Source organism: Oratosquilla oratoria, chromosome 18, assembly GCF_046742065.1.
Source record: "Oratosquilla oratoria isolate Oo_2021 chromosome 18, ASM4674206v1, whole genome shotgun sequence".
Taxonomy (NCBI): domain Eukaryota; kingdom Metazoa; phylum Arthropoda; class Malacostraca; order Stomatopoda; family Squillidae; genus Oratosquilla; species Oratosquilla oratoria.
The window spans coordinates 22,169,993-22,183,473 of record NC_134794.1 but is presented as its reverse complement, the minus strand read 5'-3'; the positions used below and the strand labels follow the sequence as shown (position 1 = coordinate 22,183,473).

Genomic DNA, 13,481 nt, shown 5'->3' with positions numbered 1-13,481 from the left:
ACAGATTATCTTTCTACTCCTTCAAAACTTTTCTTTAAGGACAAACCACATATGTCAGAAAAAGCTGATGGTCAATATAATATGTGTAACTAACAAATATCACCATTTAAGTGTTTGTGAAAGTTTAATGTTTTACATGCAAGAAAATGTAGATTGCTAAATAGATTCTGTTGAGACAATTAAACAATCATTGCTTAGTGAAAATAATTGGTATAATGTGAGGGTTCCTAGGCAGACCTTCAGAAAGGCATGACAGTGATGGGTATATAGGAGGGAATTTAACTGGTCCTGTTTGTATTTTCTATCACAGTGAGATAAAGGATGGATAAGCAGTAGTACCTGGAGAGGAAGATATAAAGTTATGCTTATAGTATACATACATACTAAAGGACATTTTACCCCCTTATAAGGTGGTTAGTCAAGTCATCATGATCATTGTAATAGTAAAGTGGTGGGGGACAATATGAACATCACTGTGTTCATGTACATGTCTTAAAAGTGATTAAATTGGGTGGAATGAGGGGACTAGAGACCCCCTCTTCATGTTTTTTCTATACATTGAGCAAGGTCAAAAACTATACTTTGGCTCAGCCACCCACTTATAAGGGAAATCCCTATGTATAAGTCTGTGCTTAGATAACTAGCTGTTTAGAGTGTAATGACAATCTGGTATTTTGGATCTTTATAGATTTTACATTGATTGGCTTATTTTAACAGGGTTCTTCTAGTTCACGCAAAGAGTCAGAGGATGTAGACAATTCTCCATTGCTTCAAACGAACAACTTGAAGCAGCAACGGGCGACAGATGAACAGCGCCTCAGAGTCTTGCGCTGGGACTTCACAACTCCCAGAGCAGAATTCATCACCCAACTTAAGGACCAGATGGCAACAGCTGGATTTAACCGGCAACTTGTTACAAACATGTTCCATCAGGACTTCAAGTTTCATATTAAAGCTATTGATTCTTTAAGTGAGGTAAGTTTGGTACATGCCATTTTTAAGCCTGTTTTATGTTGAGTGGCTGGTAGTAACTAGAAGCCTGTATACATTTTGGAATGCTGTCAGACAGAATAGGCACTGATATGATGATCAATCGATCTCTGAAAAAAATGGGTAGAAAGATAGCCATAGAAAATGAGTGTTAGTGAATTTGGGCCCGTTTGGAAGACCAGGTACTGGCATCTTGCCCCCAAGGAAGGTGATATCTGCTAAGTATCTGGGTAGGTAGGTGGCAGTGGAAAATTTGCTCTGCAGACAAATATCAAGAGAACCTAATAATGATGAAGGATGTTTGAATTAACATGTGCACACACACTCATGGGAGCAAATTAAGACCACATGTCTGAAGGAAGTGAAGAAATGCAGTTTTCCATATAGATGCATAATTATGAGGAACAGCCTAGGTGATAAAGCCCAAGCTCAAACAATACACGGGTTCAAATCTAAATATAATAATTTGATAATTGGAAATCAAGGATATAGATTAATTTGGAACTGTGCTTGAATTTGAGACTAGGTATGATTTAATAAAGAGAAAGAGAGAGGATAGGGAGGCATGGCCCAACAAACATTGCTCCTTTCCAGTATGGTATAATTAGGTAAATACATAGATACATGTGTATGTAACAAAAAGTTTGTTCAGTGTTGTTGGGAAGGCATATGGGAAGATTTTAATTGAGAAGATTAGGAGAGGAACAGAGGGAGTAATTGGTGAGGAACAGAGTGGGTTAGATTTTTGTGGTAAGGCAGATGTGTGAGAAAGTTTTAGTAAAAGGTAGGGATGTTTTTTTTTTTTTTTGGGGCCTTTGGATTTGGAAAAGGCTTATGACAGGGTAAACAGGAAGGCACTGTGGAAGGTTTTACAGATATATGGAAATGGGGGAAAGAACTATTAAGGTCAGTCGAGAGTTTTTACAAGAGTAGTAGAGCCTTTGTTAGAATTGGAAATGGAGAGTGCTGGTAGTTTGAGGTAAAGGTGGGACTGCGACAGGGATGTGTCATTTTACCATAACTTTTCAATGTGTACATAGATGGAGTGATGTGGGAGGTAAAAGCAAGGATAATGGGCAGGGAACTGGAAATGGTTAGAGAAAATGGAGAAAAGTGGGAGATGAGCCAGTTAATGTTTGCTGATGTCACTGCACTTGTGGGGTCAGAGGGGGGACTAAGGAAATTTGCAAGGGTATGCATTAGGAGAAAATTGAAGGTAAATGTGGGTAAAAGTAAGGTGATGAGCTGTACAAGAGGAGAGGATGGCAGCAAGTTGGAAGTAAGTCTTAACCACTTCAATACGGGACTTAAATCTCGCGGGCAGCAGCCAATGCCAGCCGTACGACGTAACGAAATAATATTCGCATCATAAAATATAGTCGCCGCTTATATCGATCGTTCTCTCTTTCACCCGCGAATTTTGAAAACCACAGAGAATGGGATTAAGGGCGCATTTGGGAGAATGTAAAAACACAGGGGCGACTACAATAAATATAATCAAGACGCCGATATGGCAGCGTCGCGAATCCACTTGCTCCTCATGACGCCTACGTGTGCGGCACCGTATGGAAGGGGTTAAAGGGGCCGTCGCGCTCGAAAACAAACTTCGTCAATTATGATCAGAATTTCGTGAATTTTTAATATGTTATATATACATATACCGAGATTTTCACCACCAATTTTTCTATCTCCTCATTTATCCATTGACTGAGCATGCTGAAAAAAATACCACAAATGCTCAATAGCAATACCTAAAAAAATTATTGTACAGTTTTTGGAATTTCCTCTTAGTTTAGGGGAGATATATATATATTATTTTTTTTTTTTTTTTAATACAATATATCGACTTCTATCACAAAAAATAAAAACCCACGATAAAAAGTTTGTAAATTTATTCAGCTTTCAAATTATCCAAACCCCATTAAAATCGGCCAAGTAGTTACGGAGGAGATAGAAAAAATGTAGAGAAAAGGGTAGTTTTGAGATATTGAGCTTTGAAGTTCACAATACATTTCCTTGCATTTTTTTTCATATTTTTCATTTCAATTTTTTTCTCTGCACCAATCTTCATGCATTCTATGTCATTCACATGTTATTATAAAGTGTAGCTGGTACCTGGTCCCCCCTTTTACAAGGTACAGTAGAAGCCCGATTTAACGAATCTCAATTTAGCGGAAGCTCAAATTATCAAACTGCAAATAGCAATAACGAAAATGCTCAACTTAGCGGAAATGGTCCGCTAAGTTGACCATTTTCCGCTAGCTGGCCAGACACGCATCTACAGAAATAGCTCAATTTAGCGGGAACGGTAAGCTAAGTTGAGCATTTTCTGTCAACTGGCCACATGCGTGTCTCAGAGTCCAATGTTACCAGATGTTACCAGATTGTGGTGGTGGAGTCAAGGACAAATTTATAATTTAGTATTTTGGAGCTATATAAATATATATATGTATATACGTACTATAATATATATACAATAATATATAATTCAGTATATGTATAAAGTATAATTGTAGCAGAAATATATTCAAGTAGAAATAGACGGTATAATAGGAAAACAAAATAATGAAACGGTAAGTTGATGGGAAAATTCAAAATCAGTACACGAGAGTAATCAACATGAAAAACACTTCTATAACAACTACGTTTTCTGCAACAATAACGCTCACTATCCAAAAACCAACTGCCCAGTCCTATTAATCGCTAGAATTATGTACATCGAACCAAACACGAAGCTATGACTAATATTCCGCGAAATGTCACAGACAGCTCATATCATTGTTACACGACACACACACACACACACACATGTTGCAACAAATTACTGCACGTTGCTGTTCGTTTGCAATTCACGATTGTGCTGCCTATAATTCACTTACAATAATATATATACTGTATGTGTGTGTGTGTGTACACTAGGGAATTTTTAGGTACGTATCATTTTTATAATCCACTCTGGCAACACTGTTACACCAACGATCACTCGCTCAATTTAACGGAAAATTCAATTTAGCGGACTGGACCTTGGCTGAATTATTTCGTTAAATCGGGCTTCTACTGTATTAGTCGCTCGGAAGGCGAGGGTTTCAGGAGGCACCACCTCCCTCATTGTCGCCAGGTTCGCTTACTAGAAAGCTCCCAGCTGGTAATCGGAGCTGAACGATAGTTTTCTCTTCCTCTTCCTAGTCTTTGGTGTCCCTTTCCGTTCTGTGTCTTTATCTTGTTCCTCAAGTGCTTTTGTAATGGTTGGATTGACTCCAACCAAGTGAGAAAGAAGATTATGTGACCTCCCAAAGTTGTGGTCAATGACAGTCGCTCTTGCAATGAAAAGCACTTGGAAGAGACCAACGAACTTTGCTTTAGAGCATCTCATCCAAACTTTTGAGTGGAAACTCATTTGGATTTTGGGTTACCCCCTTGAGACATCTCTGAAGAATGTCCGGGGCAGTCGGATCTCTGTAGACACTCTTGATCAGCTCTAACTTTTCATAAGATATCTTGGCCAGGTAGAGCGACTTTGCTTTGTGGCTGACAGGTGTGTTGCCTTCTGCATGTCCCCAGTTGAAGAAGCACCAGCTGTCTGCTCCAGCTGGGCAAAAGTGATGCGTTGGCTTCTCATCACTCGATGTCTGGTGGAAGTACGTCACCCACACGGCCTTTCTCATTGTATCATAGTCAGTGCTCACATTGTCACGGATCGCCTTCCCGTAATATGATCTGAGAAGATCAATGACTTGATCAGTCAACATGTGGGCACCTGTTAGAATCAACACCGTGTGAGATTGAAACCTTTATTGGTACTGTAAAGGTTTCGATCTCACACGGTGTTGATTCTAACAGTCTTGTCGGCTTTTGCCTTTGTGTTTCATGTGGGCACCTCCTAACAAGCTCCTCTTCCTCTTCTTGCCAGTCCTTGTGGTGATTACTTCCTTCTTGAGGTTGCACAGTCTGGTCCCCATCCTTTTACAGACGTGATTTATACACCCCTTGATGACAGGTTCTTCATATGGCCCTTTGCCATTGTTCAACTGGCATACTGCTTTGTATGCGCTTGAATCACCGTCACCAACGATCTAGGGATCGGGACCACATCCATACGGCTTCTTCTCCCTCCATTGCTCCCGATTTGCCATGAAAATTCTTATGACAGACGTGTCTTTTGGCTCCCCTCCCGCTCTCATCCTTACACCTGGAGCAGTAATTGCAGAGGACCTCCAAGTCAATCACAGTTCCGGTGTACACATCTAACACAAACCCAATGCCGATGCGAGACTTATGACCACGGGTCATCCACGTTCCGTCAAAGGAAACATCGCAGTTGATGTTACCATCGGCGTCTGGCTGCGACAGGTTTTGGTCGAGATAATACTGCCATACTTTCTCTCTTCCTTTTTCCATCAATGTTCTAAACCATTTACCCATCTCACTATATAGGTAAGAAGAGTGTTTGTTGTATACACCTGCTGACAAGTTTCCACCTGAGATGTATGGAGCCAGGTTTTGTAGTCCAGCTCATCCTACACCTGTGATTAGACTCATAAACCTGGATAATGTTTGTCTCTGTCATTTTTCCAAGGGAAGTTGGAGAGGTGTCACACAGGATTTTATCACAACCGTCACACTGTAATTGCACATGGGTGTCGAAGTGCTTCCTTTCCAATGAAATTTTTACAGTGCCCTTACAAGTCCTCTTCCGACACTGTACACTATTGAACAGTAGCTGTGATTCTGAAAGTATAACTTTCATATCATACTCTTTCTGAGTAATAGGCAAAACACCTATCATTAGTTGTTTCCTCTTCATGTGAGATGAGAGCGTTTCAGTTGAAGAGGCACGTGATGGCACGTCACGCATGCTTGATGTTGATGGTTGCAGTGACGTCATTTGACAAACAGGAAGTGGAGGGAGATAACGCGGTCACCCTAGGCGAGCCCAGATGCGCCGCTGCTCTGCTATCATCATCTCCAGTAATAATTGAGGCAGAAGTACACTCTTTCTCAATACTTTCATTCGGTTTCTTACCTCTTGCATGAAACGCACATTTACTCTTCAAATGATTATAGCTTCAAGTACGCGGAAATAAAAGTTCTCCAAGGAGCGACAATTCACGTTCTCCGCCTACTCGCACAAGCTCTCTCAGTTGACTGACGTTGTTTACGCATTAGAGTGCTTTCCTCATGTGTAGGACAAGTTTCCAGCTAGTCTTTATTAGTGAATAACAAAATACATCGCATTTGTGCCATTTTTATTGCGATGAAATAACTTAGTCGAACATGTGCAACGAAGGTGTACTGGGAAGTGGGGGGGAGGTCAGAAAAATGGTCATAACTCCTTTATTTTTTTGTATTTTGCTGAAATATTTCGGGACTGGCTTGCCAAAGGCCACTAGACGACGGAATTTTTTTTTTAATATTTCGATTTTTTGTCGGAAATTCATTGCGACGGCCCCCTTGAAGGAGAAAGGTTAGAGGAAATGGATTGCTTTAGGTATTTGGGTTCATATGTGGCAGGAAAGGGAAAAGTTGTGGTGGAGGTAAATTGTAGATGTAGAGAAGCAAGTAAATGCCTTGGGGGATTAGAAAGTGTCATTAGAAATAGTCATTTGGGAATAGATACAAAGTGGAGATTATATGAAGGGGTGATTGTGCCGATGGCACTGTATGGGGCAGAAACATGGAATTTTAAGAGAGGCAGAGAAGAAAAGTTTAAATGTGTTGAAGATGAAATCTCTGAAAAGTATTGTAGGGGTTACAAGGTTGGATAGAGTGAGAAATGAGGAGAGGTGGGATGGAAAAGATGGCAGATAAGACTAATGAAAGAGTATTAGGGTGGGTTAGGCATTGGAAAGAACGAGTGAAGAAAAATTAGTGATGTGTGGAAGGCAGATGGAAGGAGTGAACTTGAGGGGACAACTGAGGATGAAATAGATGGATGGAGAGAAAGGGGCATTGAACAAGAGGGGAATGTCTGTTGAGCAAGGAAGGGAGAGGGCAGGAGATAGGGTCAAGTGGAGAATGACTGTGTTTAGATGATACTGTGATGCAAGGAAGGGAGGGGGTGGGGGTAGGGAGTGGTCATGTATGAATGATATTTTGATGCAGCCAGAAGGGATGATTCTGACCCAGGGCAGTGGATAGGATACAAGGATGACCCTTCATCCATGAGGAGCTAAGACAAGATGGAAGTAAGGGTAGTGGATGGGAGTGGGTTCTTGCCTTTTGACTTGGCAACCTCCCTTGTAAGGTGGAGAAAGCCCTTGGTATATAGGTAGATAGTGTGTGTGTGTGTGTGTGTGTGTGTGTATGAGAGAAAGATATATGTAATTGGTAAAGATTCACCATGATCGTGGATCATGTGTTGGACTCTTTTGAGTTGGTCCCCATCTGCATGAATTCTTGCTGTGACCAGATTAATTCAATGGACATAAGTAAAGGAGAAAAAATATATATAAATATGTATTACCCAGGGCAGTGGACAGGATGCAGGGATGACCCGTCATACAGGTGGTGTCAAGAAAGGAGTGAGGGAGGAGAGTGGAGGGGAGTGGAATATATGGGAAATGAAATGGGTGGGAATGATTTCTATGCCTTTTTCTTTTTGGCTACCCCCTGTGTAAGAGGGGAAAAGCCTGTGGTATATGTATGTATGTATTAAGAATGTTTCTCCTCTACTCAATTGTATGAGATATGCTAACACCACCCCACACCCTTCTCATTTTCCAGGACCTGAACACAAATCTGTCTTGTTGCATTGCCAACTTAGATCTGATTTTACGATGGCTTACAATCAGATTCTTTGACACAAATCCCTCGGTGATCATGAAAGCTATGGACTACCTACAGCAAGTATTCCAGTTGATTGCTGAGGAGGACTACCATCTCATTGAAATGGAAGCATACTCCTTCTTACCTTTCCTTGTCATGAAGGTAATAACTTTTTGATGACTGTTAAGTAATAGTGTGAAGTGTGTATTAAAAGAAATTAAAGTAAATATTGGGCAGTGGATTAAGTAAAAATTATATTTCAATAGTATGACACCACTCACTTGAGTAGCAGTATAATGAAACTGATATGGAGATCTTGTTGAGTGCTCATTGGCTCCTCTTCCTCCTTCACCTCATTCATCATCATCATCTCTCCCTCCTCTTCTTGCTCTTCCTCTACATAACCTCCCTATCTACCAGTGATGTAGAAACTGACCTATACTAAAACAACACAAGAGCAATGTAGCATTTCTACCAAAAGGGCCTGAAAGACCATTGGTGACTGTAGGTTTCCAGTCACTGAAGCACAAGGCAACAATTATTTTCTAATCTTTTCCCATTACTTTGTGCAGTTTGGTGATCCAAAGGATGCTATTCGTGGACCAGCACGGAACATAGCTCGACAAATTTGTAAAACGTACCCTGCCAGTAAAGTGTCTCCATACCTGCTTGATGGTCTCAAAGCAAAGAATGCCCGGCAGAGAGCAGGTAATTGAGATAGCATTTTATGTATTCCAAAATTATTAGTATATAAATTTAAGGTTTGATTTTGTGATGAATATTTCATTCTCTTGTATTTTGATATAAAGTGAATGGTGGTTTTGGCTTCAAAATATATATATACAAAGGGGAAAGGGCCCTTGGTGTGTATTTTTGTATACATAGGGAAAGTGTAAATATCAGCATTACCTTCTTAATGTTATGTTTACAAAGTGTATTTTGATTCTTCCCCCAGAATGTTTAGAAGCTCTGGGCGGATTAATTGAGAGTCATGGAACCACAGTGTGCCAGCCATCACCAGGAGCAGCTCTTAAAGAAATAGCCAAACAGATTGCTGACCGAGACAACTCTGTTAGAAATGCAGCTCTTAATGCTTTAGTTCAAGTGTACTTCAAGGATGGGGAGAAAGTATACAAAATGGTTGGCAGTGTAAGTTTTAACATGTGGTTCTTTCGTCTACCCTTTTTTCCCTCAGGACTTGTTTTCTCCTTACCTGTTCCCTCTTTTTCTTTTTCCCCCTCTCCTTTTTTCTCTCTTTTTCCTTTTCCCCCTCTCCTTTTTTTCTCTCTTTTTCCCTTCTCCCTCTTCACCTTCCTGCCCCTTTGGCTCCATCTCTCTTTCTCCTCTCTCCTCTCTTTTTCTCTCTATCTCTCTCTCCTCTCTCTCCTTTCCATCTCCCTCCCTCTCTGGGGCATAATTCGCTGTTGTTGAGTTGTATACATTTTATGCTCTCTGGTTTTCACCTTTATTTTATCTTGGTTATTTATTTATTTATTTATTTGGAATGCTCACTGGCTGTGCAGCTTAGATGTGCATGAGGTTGGAGTGGAGGTGAGTCAAGGATGCTTGGTTGAATTAGTTCATAGTCAGGATGCGCTACATTAATTCTCTTACTTCAAATGTCATTTGTAAGGTATTTCTATCTAAGTTCTCTGTGAGAGGGGCAGTTTATATAAAATGAATCAAACAGACAGTTTATATATTATTATTATGCCATATGTGGGTAAAAATAAGGTGATGAGATGTATAAGGGGAGAATGTGGCAGCTAATTGGAAGTGTTGAGGGAGAGAGACTGGAGGAAGTGGATAGCTTTAGTTACTTGGGTGTGAATGTGGCAGGAAAGGGAGGAGTGGGGGGTTGCCAATTTAATGAAGCGGACTTCCTGTGGATGTCCTGTGTCTTGCTACACAGCTACTGACCCAGGGCAATGGGCGAGATGCATGGATGACCTGTCATACAGGAGGAGCCAAGATAAGAGGTAGGGAGAGGGGTGGTTAGGAGTGGAGTATGTGGGGATGGAATGGGTGGGAGTGGATATTATGACTTTTTTTGGCTACTTCCCTTGTATGAGGGAAAAGGCCTTTGGTGTATGTATGTATATACATATTCTCTGATGCTCTTTGGCTGAGCTAAATAGAAGATTGTTACTTGTGGCAAGGGTTGAAGTAATGACAGTTCGAACTCTACCACCAGCAAGTTGGACCAAGCGCATGGATCATGAAATTCCATGCTACAAAGTCCTCAATAAAAGGCACTGTCCTAGCCTCCTGATGGTGGGAGTTTGTGACATTAAACTGAATTATCATCTACAAAGCCCTCTGTGAGGGGCACTGTCCTAGCCTCCCAATAGGGGGGAGTGTGACGTTAAACCATGTCATCATCATATCATCATTTATTTTCTTACTTTGGCAGCTCTCTGACAAGGACATGTGCTTACTTGAGGAGCGGATAAAGCGAGCTGCAAAGAACCGACCAGTTATCAAGAAACAACCTTCAGAACCAGAAATTCCAGTGGTGAGGGGCCAAGGTCAGGCCAAGGGTCGGGGCACTCGGGTCATCCCCACTCTTGCACAACCTGCACCAACTATTAACAATAAGGTTTCTGCAGGCAAGGAAAGGGAACCAGAAGCTGATAGCAAACAGATGCTCTTCAGAAGGTTTGTATTAGACTTTTTGTTCTTGTTTTTTCCTATAAACATTTTGTATCATTACAGGAGGTGCCAAGAGAAGGGGAAGGGAGTATGTAGGGGATGAAATGGGTGGGAGTGGTTTTTATGCCTTTCTCTTTTGGCTACCTCCCTTGTAAGGGGGAAAAGCCCTTTGGTATATGTATGTATGTATCGTTTTAGAAAATGTAGATGTTAACTAGAGAATCTGTGTAATGAAAGTAGGGCTAAATTATATCAGGCAAACTGTTGTTCCTGGTTTCCCTTGCAGAAGGCACATGGCTCTCAGTGAACTGGCAATGGCCAGTGGGCATGCCTATAGGTCACTCAGAGAAGGTTGATTAATGAAATGTGAAGAAAGAATCATTTTAGGGGATTGAAATTGAATACACATGTTAGCAAAGATGAAAGATCATCCCTTTCCTGTCACATTGGGTCATAGGCAGTGCAGCAAATGTGTTTCTGCATTGCCTGTTTTAATATTAAGTTATATTTGGTGATGGAATAGAGACTTGGAATTTAATAGAGGAAAAGTTTAGATATGTTTTGAGGTGAAATATTTGAACTATTGTAGGGGTTACAAGGTTGGATAGAGTGAGAAATGAGGGCGTGAGGGGGTGGAAAAGGAGATGGCAGATAGGGCTGATGAAAGTATTGGGATGGTTTGGACACGTGGAAAGAAGTAGTGAAGAAATATTAGTAAAAAAGGTGGGTGGAATGAACTTGAAGGGATGACTTGAGGATGAGATGAATGGATGGGGTAAAAGGGGCTTTGAGCAAGGAAGGGAGAAGGCATGAGATATGGGCGAGTGGAAAATGGTTGCCCATAGATGATACTGTGATGCAAGGAAGGGAGGAATGGGGGGAGTAGGAAGTGGTGTGTGTGAATGAATATATATTTTGACACAGCCGGAAGGGATTTCTCCCCCATCTTCTCTTTTTCTGCATGAGGGGATGGAGAGGTGGGTCACCAATTAAATGAAGTGGCCTTGCTCTGGATGTACTCTGTCTGGCTACATTGTGTTTGACCCAGGGCAGTGGGTGGGATACATGGATGACCCTTCATCCATGAGGAGCTAAGATGAGAGGCACAAAAGGGTAGTGGAATGGGTACATTCTTTTTGACTTGGCTGCTTCCCTTATACATACATACATATACCAAAGGTTTTTTTTTCCCTTACATGGGAGGTAGCCAAAAGACAAAGGCATAGAAACCACTCCCACCCATTCCAAAAGATCTTAGTATATGGATACATATATGGTGATTCATATTAGTATTTTTGAAATATGTTTTTTGTTGTTTACAAGTTTAATCTTTTGCAGGGTTATATTATTTCATTAATGACATATTCATAATTTGTTTACATGAATCTGTTGTTCTTAGTCACTGTATTTGTACTAATTAGCACTTGAAAGTACTTGTTGCTTCAGGTACATTTTTTGTATGAATTTGGAGAGATGGCTAGTCAAATACATTGAGTCTTTAGGTCATCTAGCTCTGACTGGGAATCACCAATGCAAAGCTATGAAGATGTCCAGTCAGAGCCATCTGCTTGCAACTCGTCTTTGCCGTCATTATTCCACAAACCTTCGGCATCACTATATCACAAGCCTCCACCAGCACCTGTTGGACTTCCCGCAATATATGCCCAGATGTACCATCATCAGTACCAACAATTGTATCAAGATGCCCCACCTCTTCCATATCCTTCACGTTATGCATCCAGTCCAAGAATAAATGTAAATGTCAACCCAGCATTAGAACAAGCTCGAAAGATCACAAGATCATTGTCTTTTATCTTGGGAGAGCCGAGTGATGATTCAGAAGATGACCATGGCCAGCCTCCAGTGACCCACCAGGGACATCTTCCATACCACCGTCCAAGATTGCCTCCACTTGTACCTAACTTACCACCACCTCTGACACGAACAGTCACATCTCCGAGCTTTTCGAGGCAAGAGGGCTGTGTGATGTCCCTCTGAACAGTTAACAGTCTAGTGTGTTCTAACTACTATTATTATTAATAGCCTGATATGTGTGGTTTTATTGAGTTTTTGCAGGAATTTTACTAAGTATCTGATGCAGGGTTAGGTCCAAGTACTTGGACTGAAGTACAGATTTTCATGTACTTTGAGTTTAAATATTCAGTGTTACTTGTGCTTGTACTTAGACCCAAAGTACTTGAAAAAATAAACACGTACATTGTATTTAATCAAAAGTTATATACAGTATATAGATTCAAGCAAACTTTGTGATGTTAGTTAGTATTAGGTAAATATGTACATTAGGTGTTATGATTGTTTTTTTTTTTTTTTTTTTTTTTTTTTTTCCACATTAAGTATTTGTACTTAAGTACATAGCAAAGGCTTGTACAGTTGCCTGTACTTGGACCCAACCCTGATCTGATGCCAAAATAGAATTCATTATCCCAGTCCACTCTTTCTCTCAATCTCAATCTCAAGGTACTTGTGTGCTATTTCTTTTAACTATAGATATTTGGCTAAGCCCCTCCCATACCAAAATAATTATGTAAAATGATGATAAAATGAACAAGTAGAATTTTTATATGCATATGTGGAGTTCAAGGTAATACTGGTTTACAGTTTGTATAAGTGATCATCATTATTTAAGGATAAGACTCGTAAACTTGTACATTTGTCTCATAAGAAGCATGGGAGGCCCTTTGGTATGAGAATAGGAACAAAATTGAAATTTTGAAATTATTATTCAGTTTGTGGTGCAGTGATTCTTACCATGAAGTAGTCATAGGATTTTGGCCTTGCTAGTAATAACAATTATTGCCACAAGTTCCATTGAATGGAAAACCTGCAGATCTTTCTAGAAAGAAATTTACAACTTGTCAGTGTTCTGTTGGTGTGAGGCTACTTCAATGTCACTGGCTGATAGTACTAGGAGATAGCAGTCACTTTTTGTCAGCTCTTCATATATGAAAAGGTGTAAGGTACATAGTTGAAAGTAATCTTTGGCCCAATTCAGAGACTCAGCCTCCCAGGGCTGCCCCTCCTAATGGAGGTGTGAAAATGGACAGTATTACTTT

General features: G+C 40.5%; 1 protein-coding gene across 4 annotated transcripts in view; it reads left to right on the top strand.

The window, feature by feature from the left end:
* The window catches only part of msps (msps cytoskeleton-associated protein 5), a 142,530-nt gene that overhangs the window by 106,389 nt on the left and 22,660 nt on the right, over positions 1–13,481 (top strand). For 3 of the 4 annotated variants that reach the window (XM_076201691.1, XM_076201689.1, XM_076201690.1), the window contains exons 22-27: positions 718–975; positions 7,714–7,917; positions 8,328–8,463; positions 8,711–8,904; positions 10,169–10,413; positions 11,910–12,377. In XM_076201691.1, coding sequence (XP_076057806.1) covers positions 718–975; positions 7,714–7,917; positions 8,328–8,463; positions 8,711–8,904; positions 10,169–10,413; positions 11,910–12,377 — 1,505 coding nt within the window. The remainder of the gene's footprint in view (positions 1–717; positions 976–7,713; positions 7,918–8,327; positions 8,464–8,710; positions 8,905–10,168; positions 10,414–11,909; positions 12,378–13,481) is intronic. The other variant, XM_076201692.1, reaches the window with a different exon arrangement.